This window comes from Lissotriton vulgaris, chromosome 4_1 (genome assembly GCF_964263255.1).
Source record: "Lissotriton vulgaris chromosome 4_1, aLisVul1.2, whole genome shotgun sequence".
NCBI lineage: Eukaryota > Metazoa > Chordata > Amphibia > Caudata > Salamandridae > Lissotriton > Lissotriton vulgaris.
Genome location: NC_141691.1, coordinates 1,461,792,401 through 1,461,820,041, shown reverse-complemented (window position 1 = coordinate 1,461,820,041; position 27,641 = coordinate 1,461,792,401). Strand labels below are relative to the sequence as shown.

General features: G+C 44.9%; 1 protein-coding gene across 1 annotated transcript in view; it reads left to right on the top strand.

Annotated features, from left to right (window-relative positions):
• Positions 1-9,237: 9,237 nt before the first annotated feature.
• GAREM1 (GRB2 associated regulator of MAPK1 subtype 1) overlaps positions 9,238-27,641 on the top strand; it is a 519,813-nt gene continuing 501,409 nt past the window's right edge. The window contains exon 1 of the mRNA XM_086965694.1: positions 9,238-9,791. Coding sequence (XP_086821820.1) covers positions 9,677-9,791 — 115 coding nt within the window. The 5' untranslated portion in view covers positions 9,238-9,676. The remainder of the gene's footprint in view (positions 9,792-27,641) is intronic.

The window sequence follows — 27,641 nt, the reverse complement described above, 5'->3', positions numbered from 1 at the left end:
AGAGAAGGGGCAGGAGAAGCGGTAGGAAGGACAAGAGAAATCCGCTCCTTTTCATGTGGGGAACGCCTCAGCACAGCACAAGCATGGGCACGAAGGGTTTTGCCTGCCATTGAAAGGCTACTGACAGGGAGAGGAAAGTGAAAAGGCAGGGCGAGGAGCTCTAGCCGTGATGGAAGGGACAGGATGGGAGAGCATGAAAAGAGAGCAAAAGAACAAAAAGAAGAAAAAGAGCAAAAAGGAAAAAAGGGAAACAAAGCAAAAGAAAGCAAAAAGAACAAAGGAGCAAAATAGGAGCAGCAGAGAGCAAACAGCACTGAGAGAGGAGAGTTACAAAGGAGAGACAGGGGGATAGTCTCTAAGAGGTAAGACAATACAAGAGACAGGCAAGAGCGAGGCACAAAGGGAGGAATATAAAAAGACAGAAGGCACAAACCAGGAGACAGTAAGAGACAAGGCAAACACAGAAGAAGTAGATTTCATGACGGTCTGAAAGAGCCAAGAAGCCCTTGTTGAAGGACGGAGACAGGGAGGTGGGGAGCACCAGAGCACCACCCAAGCAGGAGGAACAGGTAGTCAATCAGTGTTAGATTCGGGGTCTCTAGTTGGCACAGGTAGGGACTTGTGACAAATAGGGACCCTCTCCTCTAGTCAGGATAAGGGGGATTACACTCCTAAAATAACCCCTGCTCATCCTCTAGGCTGCGTGGCGCGAGCAGTCAAGACTTCTTTCAGAGGCGTTGTAAGTTAAGCAGTTGTGCCCACATACAGTAACCCAGTGACAACACTACAAATGGACACCACACAGGTTTTATGTCAAAAATAAGTAGACTTTATTTAGAGTTACCACAAGACCATAAACGACAATAATACACACTATGATTACTTTAAGATGGTAGATTTAAGCTTAGTTCAATTCCGTTCTTAGATGCGACACTCTGCGTCAATCAATGTACCTTAAGTTGCGATGCGCTTCCACGACAAGCAATGTCGCAGCGATGGGAAATGCGGAAAAGTGCAGATACAAAGAAATAAAGACGTGAAGATCTTCCAGATGCGGCACGCTTCTCGGGGATGCGAGAAGTTCTCGGTTCGATGCGTGGACTACAGCGGCGACATCCAAGATGCGACGGCAGCAGCTCCAGCGGCGACGCTCTTCTCCCATGATGTGGGAAGCTTTCGCTCGATGCGACAACTACAGCGGGCACATCCAAGATGCGACAGCAGCAGCTACGACGGCGGCGCGCTTCTTGGGGATGCAAGGTGCTCTTGATCGATGCGGTGCAGTGCGACAGTTCCAGCGGCGACACCCTCCTTCGGAGTTGCGACAGCAGGCACAGCGACGGCAACACGCTCCGACCTCGTTGCGAGATTCTTCTCCTGATGCGGTGCAGTGCGACAGCTCCAGCAGCGACACCCTCCTTCTTCAGGGTTGCGACGGCAGCAGCAGCCACGGCGACACGCTTCCTCTTAGTTGCGGCACGCTTCTCTCTGATGCGGTGCAGTGCGACAGTTCCAGCGGCGACACCTTCCTTCGGAGTTGCGACGGCAGGCACAGTGATGGCGACGCGCTTCTTCTCCTTGAGTCGGGCTTCCAGCTCCTTGTGACACGCAGTTCCTCAGAAGGCCCAAAACAGCAGCAGGCCCTTCCACAAGAACTCTGGGGAGCTGGGGGGGTGAAGTCTGTAGTCTCTGAGACTTCAGCATGAGGCAAGCTCTTTTCCAAGCCCTTGGAGATCCTTCACAAGTTGAAAGCAAAGTACACATAGTTCCTTCTTCCTTCCTTTGGCAGTAAGGCAACCACTGCAGGCCAATCCCCCAAACAGCACTTCAGCTTGGGAATAGTCTCTCATCAGTTTCTTCAGGTTCCTCTCCTCAGTAAAGGTTTATTCTTGTAGTCCAAAAGTGATCTAATTTCATGGGATCATGGTCCCAATATTTACACCCCAAAATCCTTTGTTCTCTGAGGGGAGAGGGGCCTTTGCCATTTCAAACCAGTTCTGAAGTACTCTGTTTACCAGACTTCTCCTTTCCTTTCACAGTGCAGGGCAGAAAGATCAGACGCACCACAGGAGGTGGAGTCAGGATTGTGGAAGGCAAGTACAGTCCTGGAGCACTTTGTTGACAGGACTCCTTCTCTTCTTTTAGTGTGCAGGGCAGAGACATCAGCCGCATCCCAGGGGGTGGAGCCAGCATTGTGGAAGGCAGGCACAGCCCTATTCAAGGTTCAGGTGCAACTCCTCCCTCCCATCTAGATGCAGATCTCTCTATTCACCACTGGGTGACTCAGCCTGACTCCTGGAATTCCCCAGCCCTGTCACTCACAAAACCAGATATAGGAATACACAACCTAGCAGAGGCAGGTTTGAATGGTTAGACAAGCAAATACCTACTTTCTAAAAGTGGTATGTGCAAACACAGAATATTAAGATAAACTTTAATACAAGATGTATTTTATTATTCTTAGTTCTGGCATATTAAACTTGAATTTCTACCATGTTCTCTGAGACAGTTAGGATTATAAAATGTAATAACTCTAACAGCTCATTCTGGTCTATGGAGAACAGGTAGCCTTGCAATAGTGAAAAACGAAAATGGCTGTAATTCACTATTAGGACATGCCACACACATCGGGGTTTGCCCTACCTTATACTTACAATGCACCCTGCCCTTGGGCCTACCATAGGGGTGACTGATATGAAAAAAAGGGAAGGTTTCGGGACTGGCAAGTGGGCGCACTTGCCCAGTCAGCATGACAGTACCAGACTGCACACAGGCTCTGCAATGGCAGACCTTAGACACATTTTACAAGGCTGCTTCTGTGGGTGGCACAACCGGTGCTGCAGGCCCACCAGCAGCATTTGGAATATACGCCCTGGGCACACTCAGTGCACTGTACTAGGGTCTGACAAGTAAACCAAATAGCCTAACATGGAACCACTGATTAATACATCAATTTACAATAGGGAGCACTTGCATTGTGGCACTGAATAGCAGTGGCACGGTGCCCAAAGCGTCTAACACCAGCAAAAACACACGAGGCAACAGCAAAAAATGGAAGGGAGACCCACGCCAAAGGTGCCAGGTCTAACAAGCAGGAACCAGACAACCTCCTTCTGGTCCTGGAACTGGTTCTTAACATTGGAATACATGAAACACAAGTCTCATTCCTCACAGACACAGGTGTCACTATAAAAGAATGACAAACATGGTCCAACAAGCCATCATTGCTGCCTGCAAAGATATACATATGTCTCAAAAAGGACTCCAAAGTGTCATTCCGTTGATTATGACCTTTATGTAGAGGAAGCAGAGGTTGGCATGGGTGTCGTTTAAGCTTTAGGTCGGCCCTCAAGATAGACCTCCCATAACTTATTTGCCAGCTAGTAGGCAGAGTCTATGATGAAAATGACACAGGCATTGCAGTGATGTTTCCTTAGCCTTTCCAGTGCATTATAAAGCTAAAAGATCAGATGATTTGCCTCAATATAGAAAGCTCAGCTCCAATGGCTGTTGTGTCTTTCCAGGGCATATAATTCAACATTCTAAAACAAGGTGAAAATGAGAACAATAAGCTGCTTTAAATAACATGTCATTGAGCCAATAGACACCCATTATTCCAACTGCAAAACATGTTGGAAGTATGGTTTGTAAATGCACAGAAATGCGATATCCAAACACAGGCATTCAGCGCAAAAAGTACACCGGGCCCATGATGCAAGACATTATACAATTGGTTGGCGGAACTCGCTGGGTTTACAGAAAAACTCTGCGAGATTCCACCAACAGGCAGAAAATATGCAGCTTGTGCTGCATTTTAGCACCAGTAGTCTGAACAGTGCTGAAAATCTGAGCGAACTGCACCATGCGTTACACAGGAGTGTGCAGTCATTCAAGTTGATTTTGCTGACACTTGAGTAGAAAATCTAGTTGAGCTGCAGCAAATCTACTCGAATGGCAGCAAATCTACTCAAGTGGCAGGCCTCTGACCGCGAATGCTCACGAACGCTGGTCAATACCCGCATTAGAAAAATCGTGCTAGGGGATGCAAAACCTCGCTCGCCAGCTCGCATATTCTGAAGCCTCGCTGGAGAAAATTTCTGCCACACAGCAATTGGCAGAATTAGGCAAGAACACTGTGTTAAAGAGTAACATGCAGTGGCTGAAATTCTGCCAATTCCATGGGTGGAAAGGAACGTTCCACCCACCCCTACATTATACACCACCTAAATGGGTCCAAGTTTTTTTCAAACCTGGATCTAAACAAAAGGCCCGCTTTAGCTTGAAGAAGACCCTTGTTTCATCAACACTTTTGATACATACTACTTATTGGCCTGATTACAAGTCAAAGTGCTGTTTATTACACCTGGTAATTAACAATACTGTGGGGTTTGTTATTTATTGGGTGCGATAAATAGCACCTATTATGAGTTATTGGAGAATTACAAGCAGATTTTGGTATTTAACACACCAAAATCCTCATGGTACAGTCAAAACCGTACATATTTCTCTGGTTAACCATTTTTGCCACTCAAAGTCCAAAATGGCTCCCAGGATCGAAAGGTTGGGCTTCCGCCTACAGGAATACATATTCAGAATAAAATACCGACCAGGCAAGGAAAACAATCCTGACAATCTTTTTAGGTCGAGGACCGAAGGCTGGCTTGCCAGCCGGAAGTCAGAGATTTAATGTCTTTCAGTAGGGTGCTTAAACCCGCCTCTCTCCTCGTCTCTCCTCCATTGCCTGGCTTCCTAAACGGAGGCCAGCCATTGGAGGAGAGAGGCGTCACTCGAAAGAAGCTCCGTCTCTTTCGGATTCGGGGGCGTGTTCGTTCTGTTCTTTCCACTTTTTAGCCACGCCCCCTTTTAGAACGCCGAACATGCCCCTGAATATGAAAATGTTCGGAAGCTTGCGTCCGCCATTTCGGACGTGTCCCCGGGATCTGCGATTTTGTGGTGAGTGCTGTGCCCCCCCTTCCCCGAAGATGGGCGACTGTGCCTGGCCCCCGCCGTGGCTACGTCCGTCATGGGGGAGAGCAGCTCCCGGGGACAAGAGGAGTGGGCATTTAGTAATGTCTGCCCAGAACAATTTGTAGGTGCTGGCTGGGACCCGGTCCAAATCGGGCACCAGGGTTGCCACCGCTGCTGCTGGTCGCGTGGGTGCTTGTCCTGCGTGGTATCGGGGTGGAGGAGGATAGTGAGTCTTCTTTGCCTCTCTCCTCTATTGGGATTGACTGCCGGTAGCTCCCGCCGCGTAGGGGGATGCGGCTCCCAACTGGGACACGGCCCTCACCAGCAGGCCACTTCCAGGGTCCTGGCCCCCAAGCCTGCCCTCGCCTACCTCTCGGGTGAGGCACGGGGTTGCACTCGGAGGAGTGGAAGGAGCAAGACGGGACTGTTGCAGGGGGGAGGGGGGCACACCAGTTGCGGGCTCCCCCACATCCCAGGGTTACCCGACTGGTCCACGGCACCTTCCCCGCTGTACAGCTTTCCCCGCTGCTTGTGACACCTAGCCTCGCAACCACTCCATGACACCTTCCCAATCTGTGCGCATGGCGATTGGGGGGGCAGGGGAGGCAGCGCTTCTTTATCCCTGTTACTGCCAGGCACGCTACCCCTGCCTTTCCGGTGCGGCGGGGCAGGCAGCGGAGGTTTGTTCAATTAAGTTTATTTCAGGTCCAGCCGCCAGCATATCATCCGACGCCCCGGTGCCAAATGCCCATGGCGAGTTTCTTGGGTCTCAGGCGTTTTTGTCGGGAAGCGCTATGAGAACTCGGATAGATTTGCCCTTTATGCTCTGCATAGGCGACTGGGAAGTTGTAACTGTCACGGTACAAACTAGGAGGCCAACGATTAGACGACAGTCATGGCGGGTATTTATGCGTGGTGCTGCCCGTAGCCGGTTTTGGACGTACAGGGAAATGTACTTATTCTTATATGCATAGGCGCTATGAGACCGCGCTGAAAAGTAAAGGCCACGATACATGACTAGGTAATGCCTCAAGCACGATATTTATTTATCAATAGGTCCAGTTTTGTATTCGGGATGCGTGCTAGGAAAAAGGGAGCGCTTTCAATTGGAAGTCGTGTTTAACGTTAAGTATGAAAGCGCGCTCACAACTGAGCACTTATAAAGAAATATTATTTGGCTTATGCCTCTTCCACAATCTGAATGCGCCTGGGCAAATCACTTATTCTCCCCGTGCCTGTCAAAAATGAATGTGTGTCCACTGTAACTTAACTGGTGCTATTTAAAGTGCTCTGATCCCTGTTTCGGATCGCAGTTAGTTGGTGAGGCCACTGAAGCATTACAAGTTGGGGAGACTATGAAAAAGGAAGCACATTTCATGGTGTACAGAAATAAGTCATTTCGACACGAACTTTAGCAGTGATAAGTTGAGAAAGGGTTTCTGTGTTCGGGGAAGAGGTTTGCAGGATCCACGTGTTTATTGGTGCCTAACTAAGATGCACTAGAAACGGGATAATATTTAAAGGTGTCTGCATAGCCAGGAGTGGTAAGCTAATATTTGTGATGGTTGAGCTAAAATGATCAAGATGTCAATCATTTTAGTACAGTCGATGTTGGAGCTTTAAGATCTCTGAAAGTAAGTTATCATTTCATATAGTAATAATTGAAGCAACGAACTACAGGAAAAACATGCATGATATATTTACACATATAGAAATGTGAGAATACTTTTGTGTTGGGTCCTCGAATTGGAGAGCACCCAGTCGTTGCCATTTTATGCTTGTCCTCGAGGAAGGAATGGTACTGGGTGGATTTGGTACTGCGACAAAACATTAATTAGGGACCGGGTGAACAGCTTTGTCACGGTGTGGCTCTGTATGTTTGTGTGGCTCTGTGTGTGTGTGTGTAGCTCTGTCTATATGTGTGTGTGTAGCTCTGTGTGTGTCTCTGTGTGTGTAACTATAAGTGTGTGTGTAAATCTGTGTGTGTGTGGCTCTGTGTATGTGCCTCTGTGTGGGTAGGTATGTGTGTGTAAGTCAGTGTGTGTGTCTCTGTGTGTGTGTGTGTCTCTGTGTGTGTGTGTATGTGTGTCTCTATGTGTGTGTGTGGCTGTGGGTGTGTGTACCTATGTGTGTGTAGCACTGTGTGTGTCGCTGTGTGTATGTGGCTGTGGCTCTGTGTAGATAGCTTTTATTGTAGGTGGCTCTATATGTGGATGCCTCTGTCTGTGTGAGTATGGCTCTGTGTAGGTAGCTCTATGTGAATGCTCTATGTGGGTAGCTTTGGGTGGGTAGCTCTGTGTTGATATAAATGCAATAACTAATGCATTTACAAACAATAAACATATTAGCATTGTAAATGACAACGCCATTTCTTTAACGATTAAGCTATTGCCTATGTAAATGACAAGGCCATTTATTAATAAAAAAATAAATTTAAAAAAAGCAATGCCAATAGCTCTACCTTTAATAATGCCGAGACCATTGCATTGTAAATGCTTGTTTTCTCCTGATTCCCCTCTGTCACGTGTGAAATACAGCCATCTATTGCTGAAGACTAGCTCATATACATCATCAGACAAGCATGTGCATATGTGCGGAGTAAAAAAGGAATAATGCAACATCCAGGGAGGATTAGCCTCTGAAAGTGATATCTGACCTAATTGCTACTCAAAGATGGAGAGATCTAGAATGTGCACACATACCCCCACATGCATCAACCTATTTAGGAAGTGCAAACGGTGCGAATCGGTAAATTCGACCGTTTGCACTTCCTAAATAAGTTTTTGGGATGCATCATGCATTTTTGTGAAATTCGCCGTTTTTAGCGATTTCCAAAAATGCGATTGCTTTTAAGGAATCGCAAATTTGCGATTCCTTAAAAGCAATGCATGATTGTTTTTCTAATTGCGAATTAGCAATTAGGAGGTGCAAATTACCACCAGGTTGAACCTGGTGGTAATTTGCGAAAAGTTTTGAAAATGCTCAAAAATGCATTTTTTTAACTTTCATGTTTCAGACACACATGTCCTTAGGACATGTGTGTGTGGAACATGGACTTCAAATTACATTTCAGGGGTGCAGGGGGGGTCCTTTGGACCCCCCTCTGCACCCTTGGAATGCATTAACAAATTGCGATTTTCAAAAAGAAAATCGCAATTTGTTAAAGCCTTCCCATTGATCCCTATGGGCCTTTGAGCGGCAGACCCTGATGCAGAGGTCTGGCCCGGGACCAGGGTTCAATTCCCCGCCTCGGCGGGTCTTGAGCTCAAAATTCCACGGACTCGATAATTCTCGCCTCGGTGCCTACTCCAATCATGGAGTCCCACTCTGCAACTCTGGGCAATAGCTTGCTTAATCTCCACAATGGCCCCCACAACGCTAAGGATGCCTGGCCTCCACCTTGGGGGTGCCCAGGAGTGGACGCCTCACAGGGAAAGTCAGGATGGGTTCCACAGCGGTATTCGTACAAGCGCCTTGAGACCCTTGCGGGTGAGTAGTGCGCTATACAAGTATCAATTTTACATTTACAAGTAGTGGACCTGGCCCACGGGAGTCGCGTGGGCGTAGTAGCTACTAAGCATTTGCTTCCACAAAAAGTCTGGCTCCCATCCACGGATAATCTTGTTGAAAAGGTAATGGATGTCATATTTATCAAGAACCTGTGTTGATGATTAAGTGCTGGAGCTGGGTACCGGATACCGCCGGCTCAAATTAAGCACTGGAAAGAGGCATTGTGATGTCCTGATTTCCACCTGAAAAAGCGCATCGGTTCCGAGCACCGGGAAGTATCTCCCGCATTTTAGAAGAGGTGGGTTGACAGGGAAAAGGGGCGTGAGAACGCGGTCATACCAACAACGTTGTCCCCAGTTCACGTACAGAGTGAAAGTGCTGACGGGTGTAAAATGACTTTCCTGGTGACTTCAGATCGAAATAAACACTTGGACAGCCTTACAACTGAACAAGACATGAGGCAATTTGGCTCTGCTGTTTTTTTGAGTCTGACACCTGTGTCAGGCCAAGTTCATTTTCCACCACTGAGGTCATTTCTACAAGCTTGGTCTGGGCAGTATGCATGCGGTTCACTCCGCGTAGTTCTGGTGTTTGCGTTAGTTTACCGCGCGTTCTGTACAGTGTTTCTGTAAAACAAAAAAGTAAATACTAATATTGTTCCACTATAAAAACATAAAAATTCTCTCTCTTTGGATAATCCGATATGTAAACATGGATAGAATGCACGATGCCCTCTTGGCTTGTTTATCCCAATTGGCAACTGAGAGGCCGCCGAGCAGCGAGCGAAGGAAGCCAGTGGTGCCCGCTGCAGGCACCGAGGCTCCCCGAGAGGGGCCTCCGCCCCCGGGCATGGGACCTCTGGCGGGCGGGGGAGGAGGGAGGCAGCGCTGGCCCCTTCCTGGCTGCTCCAGCGTCTCCCCGGAGCCGGGAGGCGGTCTCCCGGCCCTGCGCAGGCGTCTCCTCGCCTCTCCCTCCGCCGCTGTGATTAGTCAGCTCTGGCGGGCGCTGCTATGGCGCTTCCTACCAGAGGCAGCCTCAGCAGCAGAGGGGCAGCGCTGCGGGCGGACGCCGGTGAGGCTCTGTGCGGGGCGACCCTGCTTTGACCGGCAGCAGCAGCATGTCCCGCTGCGGCAGGGGCAGCGGCTGAAGGGGGAGCCCGGGGCTGCCGCCACCTCTCCGCCGACCCCAGCCCGGGAGCATGGAGCCCGTCGCCGTGCCCCCGCTCAAGGAGGTGCGCTGGAGTTCGGCCTCTCTGCCCCTGGACCAGCTCATCAGCTCCTACCGGCTGCCCCAGGTCGTGCGGCTGGACACCGGTGAGTACAGCGGCGCCGCGCCGTGCCGAGAGCGGCCTGTGGGGAGCGGGAACCCGAGCCGGGACGATGCACCGGCGGGGCTGTCACTGGCTGTGCAGGCGGCACCGGGGCGCAGCCTGACAGCCAGCAGCTTCCTGACCTCAGTCTCCCCTTCAAAGGAATGGCTGCGGCATCAGCTCGGGACATTTTATTTCTATTAAGAGTAGAACTCCTATCTTGGGCATTAAAACGTTCAACAGAAGTGCAGGTAACATAAATGCCGCAGGTAACATAAATAAGCAGATTTACAAGCCCCTTGCGCCACTTTTGCGTCACTTTTCCTATGTTAAAAATGACGCAAAAGTGGCGCAAGGGCCTTATAAAAAAGCCCCCAAGTTTGGGGGGCGGTCACGGTTGCGAATTTGCAACAGAGAAATGAACAGCTTTATTTCTCCTTAGACTCCAATTAGGAGTGATATTGTACTTGGACAAGTTAATAATGGTTGGTTGTCTAAAAAGAAGCCGATCTCCTGTTAAAAGCGATGGCAGACTTGTGTGAAGTAGTTACCGCCCCACCGTTCTCCCTACCCCCTTGCTCTTGTGAGTACCAGTGTTCTGAATATGAAAGAGTCACTGCGGAGTCCTGGTGCTGTAAATATGCCATAAATCCCCACCGGACGCTTGTGTGGCATAGCTCTCCACCTGGCATGCGCATCAACTCTGCTTCATTTTCTGATGATTTATTTGTTGGGCTGCAAGAGAGGAGTAGGATTTGGGTTTTTAAATATTCATTTGCTATACCGCTTTGTTTGTCTATTTTGTATGTTAAATAAAACAAAGGCATCAATACAGAAAAAAACATACAGAATCAAGTCTCGGGCATCCGCATTGAAAATAATAAACTACTGAGTTTTCGGGAGTAAATAGAAAACTCCAGGGTGATACTTTTTTTTTCTCTCCAGCTATGCGAATCTTTAGGGCTGACGTTAGCCAAGACCATATTTTTTTATTTAAAAAAAATAAGAATAACATTTGTATACTTATAGGGTCTTCTCCAGCCCTCTTCCTCGGTTGCTCTGTTATTGTGTCATTCACATTTTTTAATCGCCACTACAGCATGAGGCAATGTGTCAGTCCACTTCACCTATTGGCTAAGGGGACTATGAGTAACAGCAGCCTGCCCTTTAATAAACCGCACATCCACACACAAAGTAGTTCTATTAAGTGGCAAGGCATACCATGGCATTGCAATCTACTTTTTTAACACCAAATATACTTGTGCTTTTAGATTTTTTTTTTTTTTAGATGTTTGAGTGCCTAATGCCTCAGCTTACCCAATAACGTTTTGCACAACACATGACAAAACAAGCATTACACAGGTAAAAGGCTACCAACCCATTTGACTCATTGGGTTTGTCAGTGCTTGAAGTAGTACAAGGCAGAAGTTTTCCAAGTTATCGCAGAAGGTGTGCACCTTAATATGTCAGAAATACATTCAGATTTAGGTGTCCTTTGTGTAGTCCTGGTGTTTTCGTCAAGCCAAAGCTCTGTGCTCCGTCTCTGAAGACCCCGTAGCCGAGGTGGACAAATGCAAACGTGTGTTCTGGGACACAACTTGCTGGTGGAATACAACGCTGACCTCTAGTGCATTAGCTTCCGGAACCACGCGGGTCACTTTGGCGGATGTGAGCATCTCATGTCGTCATAGGATGGCCCTGTGTGGTCTCGGTATACAATACCGTATTTGTGTTTTAAGCCTTGGCTGCTAAGGTCACATTTGTTTACAAAGGCTGCATTCTTTTTTCTTAATAATGCATGTGCTTCTCGTTAGGAGAGTAGACATGGGATGTTACTTTTGAACTCTTAAGTGGTCATATTTGTTGTAACCAGATTGTGCACTATGACATCTGTGTACAGCCTTTCTTACTCCAGTCTTACCCACGGCGCAGCTTTGCCGGAGATACACTCCCCTGTCAGGGGCTGCTCGGATCTGCATTGCAGATTTTCACCTTAAGATATACTGCTGTGTGCCGCACACTGCAGATGGCCACATTTTTCCAGTGAGGGGGTTAGCGTGCGTCCCCGGTGACTTTGTGCGTATCCTGTTGGCGGTGCGCGTAGATGCGCCACCGCTGTGTGGGATGGGTCACGTGACGTGCCAGGATGAGCGAGTGGGCCCCAGAGGAAGCCTGCCCGAGACGGAGACGAGCAGTGGAATGCAAGGACGCCCCCCCCCCCCTCTCACTCGCAGGCCGTTCGAGATAACCATAGAGCACATTAGAGGCATTGATCGGAGATCAAACCTGTCATGCCTCTCTTCCTGGCAGAACATATTAAAGCATTCATGCACCAGCCCTCTCCCCCGAAGAAACATGCAGATCTGCCCCCCTTCCCTAAGGCACGTTAGGACAAGTGAGAGTGCCACCAGCGAAAATTGAAGTTTTTTTTTCAGAGGCCTACATTTTTATGGCAAAATCAATGATCATAAGGCCTAATGCCGAGTTGGTCAGAGAAACAAGTGCTATTTATCACACCTGATAAATAACGATACTTCTTAACACACCAAAATCCGGCTGCTACCTTAACTAGAGTAGACTTTTTCTCCTGTCCGATTCCGGAAGGTGTGTGCTGCTGAAATTTAACAAGGGATGAGATATTTAACACACTTGGGAGTTGATGGGTAGACCAGACCCAACTAGGAACTCCAATCCGGGTGTAGGTAGAGTTTTACACAATGGTTGTTTGTAGTGAGTAAGCACTTGGTGTCCCATGAGGGAAAAACCTATGATGGACCCAATGAATCCCGAGACTGGGATGTGTGTGCTTTGGTTATCCCTTGCCAACCACAACAAACTGACATTTGACACACTTACTTTCCCCACACCCATTTGTCCATGTCTTATCATCTTGTAGTATAGGCCCAGCCCCCGTGGTTCGGGGGGGAGGGGGGGGGGGGTTTGGGGGGGGGGCTCCTGAGCTCCAGGGGCTCCTCGGCAAAAGTGGTGGGTTGGTGAGGGGGCCCCCTCTGTGTAATTTGCAGTGGGTCCCCCACGTTTTGTTACTCCACTGTATAGGCCCATCTTCCTTTCCATGCTGAACTTTTCTTATGCTTTCCCTGAAATTTAATTTTCATATGACATATATTATTTGTATTTTATTTAGAGATGTTTTATGCACTGCACGAATGTCTCTGAAGTCACATCCTGTGCAATTGATTTATATGTTTGCCCGTACAGTGCATACTGTGACCATATGTATGTCGTGGCCTTAGGATTCCCAATGTCCAGTTACTGCTTAAAATCAAAACAGCGGGACTGTTTAACAGCGCTGTATTTGACCACAATAAACCCAAATACGGTGTCGCTCTTTTCAATTTAGCACATTCAAAATCCAAAAACTATATTGAACTAAGCTCATGTATTAATTTTTCCTTTTCAACTCGAGAACAATGCATTTCTTTTGTTATTCTATCTGAACATTATGAACTTTAGGGCATTGCAAATGCCAAAGACCAGCAGGATGACGTCTTTTGCCCAGTTTTGCATATGTTTGTTTTGCTTACATTGATTGATATGCAAGGGGTTAAAGGAGCATCGGACTGTGGGAGTTAACTTTAACTGTGTTAATGTCCTTGAAGTTTGTCCTGATAGTTCTGGGCCTGTGTTTGCAGTGTACCTACTCTTTAGAGCGCTCCATAAAATAAAATGCATGTCATGATGTTCTGATATTATACAGTAAGCGATGCAAAGAGTGAGCAGCAAGCCCTTCAAATTGTGATTGTTTTGTTATGTGCATGATCAGGGCACAAGTCCTAAAAAAATAAAGTGGGGGGACGCTGATGTAATGACAGGAAGTGACGTCACTAAAGGTGCACCATCAGACTCATTGCCTCCCCTCGCTCAGCCCTTAGATGCGATTGCATCACAAAAATCAACGTGTGAGCAGTGTTCTGAATGGGCACCGATCTCGCCCCAGAGAGGCCAAAGAGTGAATGTGTGGCTCAATTTGCTCCATTTATCTAGCTCCCGGTAAAATAAGTGGGGGGACGCCGTCCACCCGCGTGGTACCCCGACTCGAGCCCTGTGCATGATTATGCATTTTGTTGTACTAGGTGCGAATTTGGTCCTATAATGTTGCTCTTCTTGACATTCTTTTTTTTGTATGGACCCTCTCATTTTTTTTAAAGAATGTCAATGATCATTTCTTGTTTGTGCTAATAAGTGGAGCATTGTTCCTTGAAAGCAAAAAGTATTTGTGGATTTTGCTTTATCTTCTGCACCACTTGAAACAGTAACTGGAAGATATAGTAAACCATTTGATTAACATTGTTTTTACGCTCATATTACTTATTTTCCCTTTTAGTTAGACTGAAAAATTATCAAACATCCTCAGCCCTCAATTTGCAGGTCTTGCCTTCAAACACAGCACCAATCTGTAGGTGTTCTACCCTGCTCGCCGACAAGGTAGGGGGAATTCAGAGTGGGACTCTATGCTATGCTCGACATAGTGCCCTCACAGCACTGCATGCTGGGGGAAAGTGGCTCAGTGAGTGTAGCTTGCTCTGGAACCAGCTCCAACCTGTTTTTGGAAAACCCCGCTCTAACCAAGAGTCATTCCGGTTCTGCACCATTTTTGCTCCTGCCCCGTAACTATAGTGGTGTTGCGCAGAGAGCACAGCGTGATACTGTGCTGCCTAACTATGTACCCTCAAAGGATAATACTGTGCTGCCTAACTATGAACCCTCAAAGGATAATACTGTGCTTCCTAACTATGAACCCTCAAAGGATAATACTGTGCTGCCTAACTATGAACCCTCAAAGGATAATACTGTGCTGCCTAACTATGAACCCTCAAAGGATACGCTTGAAGCATCAAAATGGAAAAGTTAGTAAAAAGTGTGCCATAACCTTCCTTGGTGCTCAGCTTGCTCCTGTGACCATGCCTTGATTTTTCTCCTTCGTGTACTTTTCTCCGCTCCAGAACTCAGCTGTAATACCAGACTGCTCTTGGTCACAGCCAGCTTCTGAGCAGGGCACGGCCAAGACTACATCTGATTTGTATTGACTCCTGGTTTTCTCTTCTGTAGAAGTACAGGAGTCCGCGCCTTGTAAGTTCTGGAGTCCCACCAAGTAGATACTTACCGTACAAGTTGATAACAGACAAAAGCACCTTGCTGTCTGTCTGGTTAGCTAAAGCCATCTGATGTCTCTGGAGCTGATTACGGGCAGAGCAGATGCAGTCTAAAATGTTTGTCCTCTCTCCTACTATGCCTAACTGACCCCTGCGACTTCACCCTCCATATTGCCAGTTCCCTTAGTAAAAACACCGCTATAATTTTGGCAAAAAAAACCCTGATGGTCACAGCTCGGGAGGAAATAGCAATAAAACCATATATTCTTTTTTCCTAATCAAGAAGGTTTAGAAGCATAATGGAAAGCACATCATTTTCTTTTATGAAACTACTTAAAATGAGCTGAAGTTTGTCTCTTGATGCCAAAGATGTCCTTATCTGGTGTTCAGAGGCAGTTGTTGAAAAAATACAATTACGTTTAAAAACCAACATGTACATCTTTGAAACTGAGATGAAATTATTAGGGCTGTTAACTTCAGCAGCCCTAAGCAATTCTGGAATTTCTTTTCCCTACAGTGCTCAGACTAGAAATATAACCCTGCTAAGGAAGGGAAAATGACAGGGCATGGGCTTATTTCCTTATGGAATTATAAGATGCCTACATTGAGGTGTTGATAATTGTAGCTAGTTCCACCCATCAGCTTGTTGATTTTAGAGGTTTTATTTGTAAGATAATTGATTTAATTAAAGCATGTAAAAACTCAAACGCCAGGATTCCTAATGGTATAGGCAAGAACATTCTGAAACAGCATCCTGTGTGGTGGGCTGTGGTTTTTGCAGCTTTGTTTATCTCCAGCCTAACAAGACGCCCAATTGTAGAGATTGGCTCCAGTGGACTTCCGCTGCAAAATTTTGAAAATGGCAGTTCCTCCGGTTATCAGCGTCTATTGACGATGGGTTAAGATTTTCGATAAAAGTTTGTTGCATGAACTGGGTTTATGGACTGAGAGCAACAGCATCCTAATAATCACCCACAATGTTTTTCATCGGGTACGCTGATCACACCAATGCAGAGATGGTAGTGCTCATGATGAGATGTTTGCATCTGGCCTTACTCTGTTGTGTTGCTCATCCAATGAGTTCTCGAAGTCGGTGACTGTGCTAGTCGTGGAAATTGGGGTTTCCCTTTCCATTGATTCCTATAATAGCCACCGCCCCCCCCCCTCCCCAGCCAAGTGACAGGAATGTCAAAATCTACTTAATTTGGCTGCACACTTTTTAGAATATGTGTGAGAGATTTGATGTCTCTTTTGAAGGTAGTCAAGTCTGTCCCTTCAGCTTGGAGACGACATAAATAGGGGGCATTGTAAGGCGTCAATTACTTGTTGTTTTATGACCACTAATTTAATGACCCTGAAAGCCTGATGGATGTATTAGCAATACATACTTGTCTACTGCCCTTCACATTATTTATAGAAAGAGCCACGTAAGTTTAGTTGAAGTGCTGCAAAATTTAAAAGCCATATAGATAAATGTGTCTCATACAAAGGGCACTCCTGTTCTCACGTACAGGGCACTGGAGACATCTAAACCGAGAGAACTACTCTGGTAAAGCAGTAGTGCATCTTTTGAAATGAATAGCTTGGCGAGTGCCCTTAAATCCAGTTGGACTAGTTTCCAATTTTAATCTTATTGTGTTTTTTCGGCAATAAAAAATGCTCTATATCTTATTAGCTGAAGTGGGAGTTACTATTGAAATAACCAGGGAAGTTTTAGCGTTATACAAGATTTTGTTCACTGTGCCTTAAATGCCAGGGTCGGAATAAAGTCCTGCAGGACACGCCACTTCAATGTAGCACGGTTAAAAATATGGTGAAAAAGGCCATCGTCAAACTGTATCGTTTTGCAGATTTAGTTACAATACTCAAGTTTCTTATACATTTTTATGTCTGATATCAAGCAAAACCTTTTTGTTTTTAATAAAAATATGTATTATACATACCTACCTACTTGCATAGACTTTCCACCAGCCCTCTTCATCCATTGATTTTTGCAGTGTCATTGACACCGTGCTTCCTCTCACCATACCATACTTAATGGGGAGCAGGGCCAACTCACTTCAGGCATTGATTTACTGCACCATGAGTGACAGCGCTCCATTCTTGCACAATGTGCACATCCACGTAATAAGTAGACCCATGACCCCTTTAGTGCCAGGGACTGATCATGGAATGTGTGCTTTTTTTACATAAAGTGTGTGTGTGTGTGTATATATATATATATATATAATATATATATATATATATATATATATATATATATATATAATTATTCCCCAAAGCCTCCGAGCTTTAAAAGACTCACTCCGTGAGGAATTAGTTAAACAAACTTTATCAGCATTGCAGTGGCATGACGAACCCGCAGTTTGTAGTCCCTGACGCGTTTCGGTGCACACCTGCACCTTATTCCTAGGGAAAGGCAAGTTGCAAAGTCTGGGCTGGACTGTCGATTAATTTACCCTTCCAATGCGTGTACTCTCCAGTGAGCAGCATGCTGGGATCGGCAGTCCTCAATTACTTCCCTTCTGTGGATCCCATGTACAACTTTGTTATTTCGCCATAATTTTCTTTTCATTTTACTTCTTGGCTCTCCAGTGAGCCCCAGGATCTCTCCGGCCGTGGAAAGATGCACCGCTGCTGACACCGGGATGCTTTCTGTGAGGCTGCAAATCAAGGCAGCCTGTTTCCGGCGTGAGGAATCTTGACATTTTGGCAGTGGCAGCACGACCATGCTGCTCACTGGAGAGTACACGCATTGGAAGGGTAAATTAATCGACAGTCCAGCCCAGACTTTGCAACTTGCCTTTCCCTAGGAATAAGGTGCAGGTGTGCACCGAAACGCGTCAGGGACTATAAACTGCGGGTTCGTCATGCCACTGCAATGCTAATAAAGTTTGTTTAACTAATTCCTCACGGAGTGCGTCTTTTAAAGCTCGGAGGCTTTGGGGAATAATATATATATATATATATATATATATATATATATATATATATATATACACTTTTACACAGTTTGTTTTCATACGCTGTGTGCGTTCTGTGCAAATATGAGAATATCAAAGATCTATATGACAGGAGAAATTGACGATGATCTGATTGGGTCTTCCTGTTGTCACAGATGCTTTTGGGCATTGTAGCAATATATGCTCTTTGGGCTATGATGGATTAGAATCTTTAGAACGTATTTTTTTATGCAACCAGTGATTTGTATCTGACAGCTGAGGCACTAAAGGAAACTGCCCAAAGTCAGTCAGAACATTCTTCAATATTCAATTTTAGGCGCATGATTTAATAGGGATTAGCTACCACAATCCTTAGATTTGAGACTGCCCATTGTTGTCTCCGGTCAAATGGCATGTCACACACTGTGAGCACGCCCCTTTGACACAGTTGCCTCTGTCACATATAGGAGAATGAGAAGCAACGAAAGACTATTCTTTTGAAATGTAAAAGCATGCTATTTTCACATCTTTTCTGTAAAAGCGAAAACATGGACACTTAAAAGATGACCTCCTTTATGGCATAATACGATGTGGAGAAAAGAATTGTTACAGCCACTTAAATTAGGACATTATTGTTTAGAAATGTTCAAATCTTTAATTGTTATCTTAGCCCTGAAGAAGGTCTTCGTTTAAACGCATTGGCTACAGAAACTGTAATTTTTTGGAGGCTACAAGCGAGTTATGATTTTGAATAAACAATGAACCAAGAATAAAGGATTTTAAATATAACATCATTGGACTATCTTATACTTTGACTCGCCATCACCCAGAATATTTGACCTGAAAATAATGTATTGACTTTTTTTCGCTTCACCATTTCATCTAACGGTGCATAAGAGTGCTAAATTATGTTTTGTATTTTTGTTTAATCTGCAAAACCATCATCTTTTAGAGATACACTTGCTTTTTGCCGCTAGATTTTGAAACTAATAATGGAAACAGTTTACTTACCATAATAATGGCGTTTGGTGATAAACTTAGCATTAGGTGCACAAATTAATTGCTGTGGCTATTTTATTAATATTCTTCAAAATCTATTTAATTGTACTTATTGCAATAGTTACTCATCCACCCTGCTGAAATTGAATATATATATAGTAGTAATTCTAGTTATATACAGTATAAGCCCAGAATGAAATATATTTAAAACAAACGTAGTTCTGGTTATGGAACATGGTAAGTCTTTAAACCAATAATAAATTATATATAGAAAACAAGGTTGCGCTCTGTAAGTTACATATTTAGCCTAATGCAAAAAAAAGAATACTCCAATTAAAGAAACAAACCAAACGCCTCGACATGCTTTAGCGGGTAGAGTGCCAAGGGTACTTTTATATTAAGATAACAAGCTTTATATTACAAAATATTGTGTTCTCCCCAAAGTGACTTCCTGATAAGGGATGCCTAAAAGACCAGTATTGATTATTGTTGGCGGCGTATCTATACACCTGCAGGTTTGTAGTCTGCCTTACTGATGAGATGTCTGAAGAAGGTTGCCCCTTTAAAGGTCTCTAATAATTCTCTCCTCTTACTCGTCGCCTCAGGGCTCCAGGTACAGAAGCAATAGAACTCCTAGACCATCAAGCGTGATTCCTCTCATCATTAAGGCCTCTTTTAAAGTGCCACTGCCTCCCTGCAGTTCACAGAGAACAGCCAGCATCACCCCTATCTACCCTGGCTTACTGTTCTTTTTAATGGGAATCATTAAGTGGAACATCCCATTCTTCTAACACACAGGCATCACAGATAGTAAAAACACAGTCTCGGCTCACGTCTCGCGTAGTTCGGAGGTAACACTGTCCAGCAATACTACAATCAAACTATCATCTGTGGTAAAAACATTAAAACTATGTGGCAGCTTACCCCAAACAGAAAGAAAAAAAAATACGCGGACACTAAAATGGCAGATTTTGCTATTTAGAAGCGCCACTAACATAACAACATAAAGACTTTCAGGAGAAACAATATGGTATGTGTTACTTCAGCTTAGGCAGGCAGCACTCATGTTATGATATATGAATAACTGAATTGTAATTGAATCATTTTCTCCACTCCCTGTAATTGGCCGTGAAGCACTTTATCATGGTTTTGTGTCTTGATAGCTAGAAGTTGATGACCACCTCCAACAGCTCAGTTTTGTCTGTTTTCCTATGTGGGTTTGCTATAAATTCCCTTAATTGCCCTGCTGGCTCATCTATTCTCACCGGGGCGATGACTCCTCTTCATTTGCTGAATTGGTACAATCGGATAGACCACCAGGACAATATGATTTAGATCTGGGGAGAAAGATGTTGGGAGTGGGTCATCATTTTTCTCCTTCGTTTTGCCCCCCATGGACAGGTCACCAGCTCAGCACCTGCCTTTGTTTAGGGAGTCCTCATCCGCTTTCTTCATGCTGTTGCACTTCAAGGATTTTACACAGGTGCTGGTACTGTCCTCTCTCTATCGTCATATTTGTGTTGTTCAGCACATGTCCTTTCTGTGACCCACTGCCTTCCTAGCGCTTGGGCCAGTTCTTGCCTATTTCTTATGTCCCCCTTAAAAGAGGACGCCTCCTTACCAAGTCATATCGGCATCCCTGTCCCACCACCAACTCTACTTCATCCCTACTCTTGGTTTTTAATCTACACCTGTATTGATTCAGAAAATGCTCCTCTAAAGAGCCCTTACTAGTTTTTGCATTTCTTTCTGGCACCCCTGTTGTACATCATTTTGGTCACCAGCCACACACATAGTGGGCCGGGCCTCCACTGGGGTGAATTTTTCTATTCTATTCCCCGTTTTCATATTTTTGTATGTAGACAGTAAAATCAAGTCATGCTTGATTATTTTCTGATGACATGTTGCTCTCTGACTGGAACCCTCCAGAGGTCCTTGATTTCTTCTGCTTTTGTTGCATCCATGCAAGTTTTATCTCCTCTCGGGCAGGGCTTTAAGTAGGATGAAAAAACTGGGGGGTCTCTCGAAGGTGCGTGGCCAGTGTAATTAGGGGCGTGGCTTTAAAATACTTTCGCTAAAAATCTGTGTTTAGCATAGTGTGCCGCTTGACTTGTATTTTGCTGTTCCTGTCATTGCATCCAGATATGTGATACAACAAGTAACATCATACCTACAAAAAGTAAGGACTATTGGCTTTGTCAATGGTTATTAGTTGCATAAGATAAATAAGCTGCAACTATGGCTTGTTACATATAATATTGAAAAAGCTTCCAATTAAAGTCCTGGTGCCCCTACCACAATGTTGCTGCTCTTGCGTTTCAGAAAGAGAAGAGAAATCCAAAAAGAAACGCTCACCTGGCATGATGTCATGCCGTAACTTCTCCACTAGTGAGAAGTGAGCAGTGTGGGGAGCACACATCGATGTGCCTGCTGTCTCGAAATGGGTCTCTATCGGGCTGTTTTGCGCCCCGGCACTTTTTTCCGGACTGCAGTGACAGCAAACTGCTGTCTCTGCAGACCGGAAAAAAAACGGACCACCTGTGCCAGGGCTCAAAACAGAGCCCGATAGATACCCGTTTCGAGGCCCCCTTTAAAAAACTGCCGGTGCTCAGACCCCTTGAGACCCGGCCCACTTAAAGCCCTGCTCTCGGGTCACAAAACTGCATCTGTTGAGTTCCTGCTCAAGGATTATTGTTCCTCTTCAATTTTGGTGGGCTCTAACTCTATATTGTGCTATCAAACGTTGCATTTTGTCTGTTTCTCCCTGACTGTAATTGCAGTGGAGATGCCAGCTGTAGGGTCCTTTACCAGATTCACTATACCCTAGTGTCTGGTAGTTTGGCTTGGGTTGTGCTTCACACGGACGTTAAGCAAATAAAAGCATAGGTGGCCAGATGATTCCTGTAACGCAGCCTTAAGGGCCTACTCTCACAGCTCGCCTCCAGTAAAAGTCTGAGGAAATAATAGGTTTGGCAATGAACGAGCTGCAGCCTTTGCTAAAACACTGCCACTACTAGAGCAGGTTTGACTTGATATAGTTTTAGTAGGATTTCTACTACAATCCTTCCACCAGTATGAACTATTATAATTTTAAACATCAAAAACTAAAAACATAAATGGTGGAATGTAATGGAAAGTAGAGCAGATGAAATAAAGCCATCACAAGTCTGGCTGGATCTGGCACAGTCCCGCCCAAAGCTTCCATTCAATTAGGAATGGTCAAGGTGGTTGTAAGTACTGGGATTAATTTTGTCATTTTCCGCTGAAGGTTTCAATTTGCCATACTGACCCGAGACTGATGCAGGGAGCTTCTTTTTGAGGGCTCTTCTAAGTTGTTTCCTTAGATGTTTCTCATCAGTACAAGGATTGATTACTATCTTTCTGTTCAGAAAATATTTTAGGAGCGACTCCCACCTGGTTTGACACATTATGTTGTGAGGACCACTTATGTGGTAGGTGATTAGAAGTTTCTGATCTGTCCGCTGGGAGGCATAAACTGTTATCCACAATAATGTTATTGTCATTTCTGCTGAATGTGGCTAGTTCTAATGTTCCTTGCAGTACCAAATGGACCTCTAATTCATGACCAAAGGCCCAGATTTGTACTGCAGGCAAACCATTGCTGATGTTGTGTTGTTCTTTGAAACCTGGAATGGTTGCAAAAGTAAAGAAGGCCCTCCAGACATTGGATACCATTGCTGGTGCCCTGGGCCTCCGGTGTCTTAATTGATGAAGATTTATTTTAAATATGAATATTCTGAATGCTCGTCAGGTATTTGAGTTTGAGTTCCTTGATAACTTTTGAGAGAGATTTTCAGTTCTCAAGAATATATGCTTCACCTGTTGTTCACTCGTTGCTAGGCCCACCAGAACTGCAGTGTACGAGGCATGACTTTAAATTACATTGGACCAAGGAAATTCATCAGAATTTCCTCTGTGGGGAATATACTAAGTCTAGTACAAGGACAGCGGATGGAAGGCGCTTTGGAATGTGCACTACTTTTTCACCTAAGGTTATTTCACCCATGCAAAAGGAGGCAGAGTGCCGATAAAGCATCCCATAGCGCAACACCATATGCTATAGCGCTTCCATACTGTATGAACTCAACCCAAAGCCATTGTGAAACACATCGCTGCAAGAACGACCCTCAAATCAATATCCAGAAATCTGAGGTCCTAATGTTGAGATTGTGGAGATGCAGTTTGATTGGCCATGACTAACTGTAACAGCTTATAGTCTTTCACTGTTCAGGAATAAGAAGTTCTTCTTGTGGGGACATGATTTTAGGATGTTTATTATTGTTAGTGTATTAATAGTAACGTTTTATCGCTCTCCAGTTCCCTAAGGCGGTCCAAATGCACAAACTGAATTTTAAAATAGTCCCAAGGTTTCTGAGCTAAAATGTATCGTCCGTGCTGTGCAATCGGTGTTAATTGTGCAAGATTTCACTCTTAAGGGATTTATGCTTCACCAGCAGTTCACACCGTGCCAAGGTGTTCATTGCAGGTTCAGGAGGTCTGGACCAATGCCAGATTTTTAGGATAACCACGGACTTCATACATTAGGTTTACAATTAGATTAACTAAATGTATCTTACTTGAATGTCCTGAAGATGTGCCATGGATCTGGCGTTCCTGGACTTGAGTTGGACCCCAGTGTGCTAGGGCCCTTGGCCCATAATTAAATCCTTAGTGAAAGACGGTGGAGTTAGTGTTCGCAGAGTGGAACACAGCATGTTGTGTGCGTGGAAAACTCTGAGTTTCTGAAACAGAACATAGTATCATTGTCCAGTGTGAGAAGATTGCGGCCTTGGTTTCAGCGTCATGTGCGCCCTTCCGAGACGCTGTCCCTGGTGTTGATGTGAGTGCGACACAGAACTTTGCTACTCACAAAAAAAGGCTCAACTGTATTCGGTTCCAGCCAAAATTGTTCCTTTCCTATCACTCCTAGTCCGCGTCTATTTGCGCGGAAGCATACTATGGTGGCTCCATCCCTCTCTTGTGCCCTCGAGCCATTTTCCCACTGTGATGCGAACAGTGCCCCGCCCCCTCCCCCCTTCCAGGGGTTATCTAAATGATGTTATCGCGTTAATAAGCTGTGCCTGGTTTCAAGTGCTGGGTGTTTGGAGGCCACGCTGGAACAAGTTCTTTGGCAAGTGCAAAGCTTCTGTACAGCTTCCTGTAACGGCGACCTCTCTGTGGATAGATCATGCCTTTTTTTTCCAGGAGTGCTTATAATTTCACGCGAAGACCTATTGGAAAAGACATGATGCGAAGCACACGTCACTTGTGGACCGGGCAGGCCAAGTGCACGAGGTGGTGTTATGACAAGCTGTACACAACATGACGTGGCCTGGAACTATCGTCCTCTAATTTCTTCCTTTCTGACAATTTATACTATGACGCATCATAAAATGGTACATTAAAATATATATATACAAAAAAATACCTGTTTGAGAGGTCATTTTCCAGCAAATCAGGTTTAAAGCAGCAGCACTTACCCGGAATTAGTACATGTTGCTCTTTCCATCCCTAATCTGAAATTTAGCTTGTGTCAGAAATTACAATTTACCAAATCTGGTTGTCTCCATAGTTCCTAAACTGGCTGAGTACCAAAAGACCCCCTAACTCCGCCCACAGATCATGCGTTTACAACTTTCGGAAACAGGGTGGTGTTTTATACCTTTTTGTCTTGCTGCACGTTTCCAATATGCGCTGTCAAAGTCAGGCAACGTCATCTCTCCAGTGTCGCTTGCCACAGCGAGGTCACCTGAAAGCACACTTCTTCCACAGGGGTGCAGTGAGTGCTCGCATGACCACCACCGTGTTGGCATACCCTTTGCCAGGTCAACCCACTGTCTCCTAGGCTTCTACAGTTGTGAAATGGAGCCGCTTTTTGTTCTGTTTTATGTCCATACTCCACATTCCATTCCAACACACTTTGCATATCACTAACAATAATAATATTAATGTTTATTTGGCGGTAATCACAGCCATAAAAGATACAAAGATTTTTAAAAAATGCGTATTGCTTTACTCCTTTCCCCCTCCCCCTTTCCAGGGGCGTGCTCGCTGCCTTCAGGCCGTGTACCCATTTTCAAAGTACAAATACACATGCGCGTGCTCAGGTTTCTGCAGCTCCGCTTCCAACGGTCGAGCTGCGGCCGCCACCTATCTCCGGTTTCATGCGCTAAGGAAAGGACCCCCAGCCTGAAACAAGACTCCCTAATCAATCGTCTTAAATTAGAGTGATGCACACAAGAAAGGGAACTGTTGAACTAGATATGACGGGCAAAGAGAGGATTGAGTGCACCACTGGTGACCTTTTGACCCCAAGGGTATGGGATTGCAGAAATTGCAACACGTAACCCAGGTCTAGAATGGTTTCCTAGAGCAAACCTAAAGTTTTCGTTTCCAGTAAAAATATAGTGCGCTCGTCAATGATGTGAACAATTCTGTGTATTCACCACTTTTGGAGGTCCCTAGTTTTTGCTGGACATCCATGAGCCCAAGTGAAGTAAAGCAATGTGCCCAGCGTCACACGGTTTATGTGAGGCGTAAACACCATCATTCCCCTCACAGTCTCGGTCATGAGGGATCATCAAGGAGTATATACACAGTGGGGTGAGTGCACAACCTATGTTTGACACCATCTGTAATGGAGTTGTAGAGAATGCTGAATGAAACCCCGAGTTAGCGAGAATCAGATATAAATGTCTAAAGAGAAGAACAGTGACACTATTGATTCCCTGATGAAGGGCATTTTGATATCGCCCGAAATGCATTGGAATACAAAGGAATAATTGTCACTGATGTTGGAATGATGAGAATTTATCATCTGAATGAATACAAGATAAATGAAGAGAAAATATCTAAAATATGAAATAAAAACATCTGACTAATGAAATACAAATATGTGTGGAATCCTCTGATTGCAAGGGAGGAGTCTAAGGTGTGCCCAAGGGGATGTCCTTAATGTTCCATTAGGGACACAACATTGAATCGGATCATCAAGGAGACCAGTTCTGAGTGTTCAACTAGAACTACACAGCCTATTCAATGTTAGCATGCGGGCAATTCAATTTCAGCCAGGGTACCACTTAAAAAGACACCATAACACACAACAGTCACCCTGCTCCCTCCATCAAATTACATCCCCTTGTCATTCAGTGTCAAGTAGGCGTTACTGGGCAGGGAAACAGTTGGCGATCTAAATCCCAGATTTGGTGAAACCGGTAAGAAATCATGGTGCAGAGAAGATGGAAAGAAGAAGGAATAATAAATATGCCTGGCCTCCTCCACCAATGCTGTAAAACTAAAGGGTACCCTCTGGAGTTTCCAAGTCACTAGTCTTGGCACTCTACCTTGAAGCACCAAACAGTAAGTTCTGTAATGCGTTCCAAGAATATACAATCTAAGCATTATGGTGGTGTTGTGGTTCTTGCCGTTGAATTTTCCACACACTAGGCTGTTTGGCCTTGGAAATCCTGGATTACTGCAGTAACACAAAATGTGAGTCGAAGTTCTTAGTACGAGCACATCTCTGACCATGAGACTGTGCTATGGCTGACGTCTTGAATGAAAGCACTGAGTAGGAAGTAATTAGTTGTCATTGTGCCTGAAATCTCAATCATGTCGGTTTTCCAATCTGCGCAATTATGAGGAAATATCGTAGGCCGTAGACGAGGAGAGTTTTTCCTGTGGATCAAAAATGCTATAACTTGTAAAGAAATTATCTGTTTGTTAAGCGAGGTAATGTTTCCATTGTAGAGCTTCCAAAAAGAAATAACTACAACTTTAGCTCATAAATGTTGGCTTAGCATGATTTTTTTGGACTAAGGTATTTTTGCGTGTCCCTCACTGAAAAGTTATTCTTTGGTTTACGTTGTAAAGCCAGGTTTTGTGGCATTTGTACTTTTTGAAAGAGAAGTGGTACAATCTCTTTAGGTGTTTTTATTTTTTAAAAATGTTTTACCGTATCCCTCTTAAGATATATCAATTGTCTTATTCCCACCTGAATCCAGTCAAGCCTACTCATTCTTTTTCCATTTGCAGATGCATGGAGCCACCTGCCACATCACACAAGAACACATATGCAACCAGTTCACCTCACTGACTCTGCCTTTTGACTAACACCAAGTTAAAATCCTTTCATGACCATTCAAATGTGGTTCGAGGGATAGTGAGACAATATATTCCGCATTTTCCTCTTAGAGAGGGTCCCACTTTGTGCATCAGTATCCAGGGGAGTAGGGCGCAACTAGTAGAGTTTAGGAGAAAACGGAATAAGGAATATGAGAGAAAGAGAGTGAGAGACAGCAAGACCCTCCTTTTCAGCAGGATGATTTGTAAAAGACCTTGATTGGACTCTCAGGTACAGGATGGCAGTGTTGCAGCGATGTACTATGCCTCGCTGTTGAAGAAACAACAAGAGAAGGTAAGTATTTAAATAGCTCTACTCTTTAGTAGGTAAGCATATTGTGAGACGCCTGAGTGGCTTACTCGGTTCGAGAGGCAGCATCTCTTTAACTAGTCCCCAGACAAACCAGGAAACTTGCCCGAGAACCAAAGATCAAATGCATAACCCTCTCCCGGAAGGTAGTCTTAGTCACCATAGACAAAATGGCGAGTTGCGTAGCAAGGTATAAAAGTAGGTTCCAGGTTCTCAAGCCGAATTAATGGGGAAGTTGAGAATCCATGAAAAGCTATGGTGAGGTAAAAAAACAGTAATCAGTCAAAGATAAATACTAGGGGAAATACAGGGAGAAGGTAGGAGGGAAACCGAGAGAACTGATAATC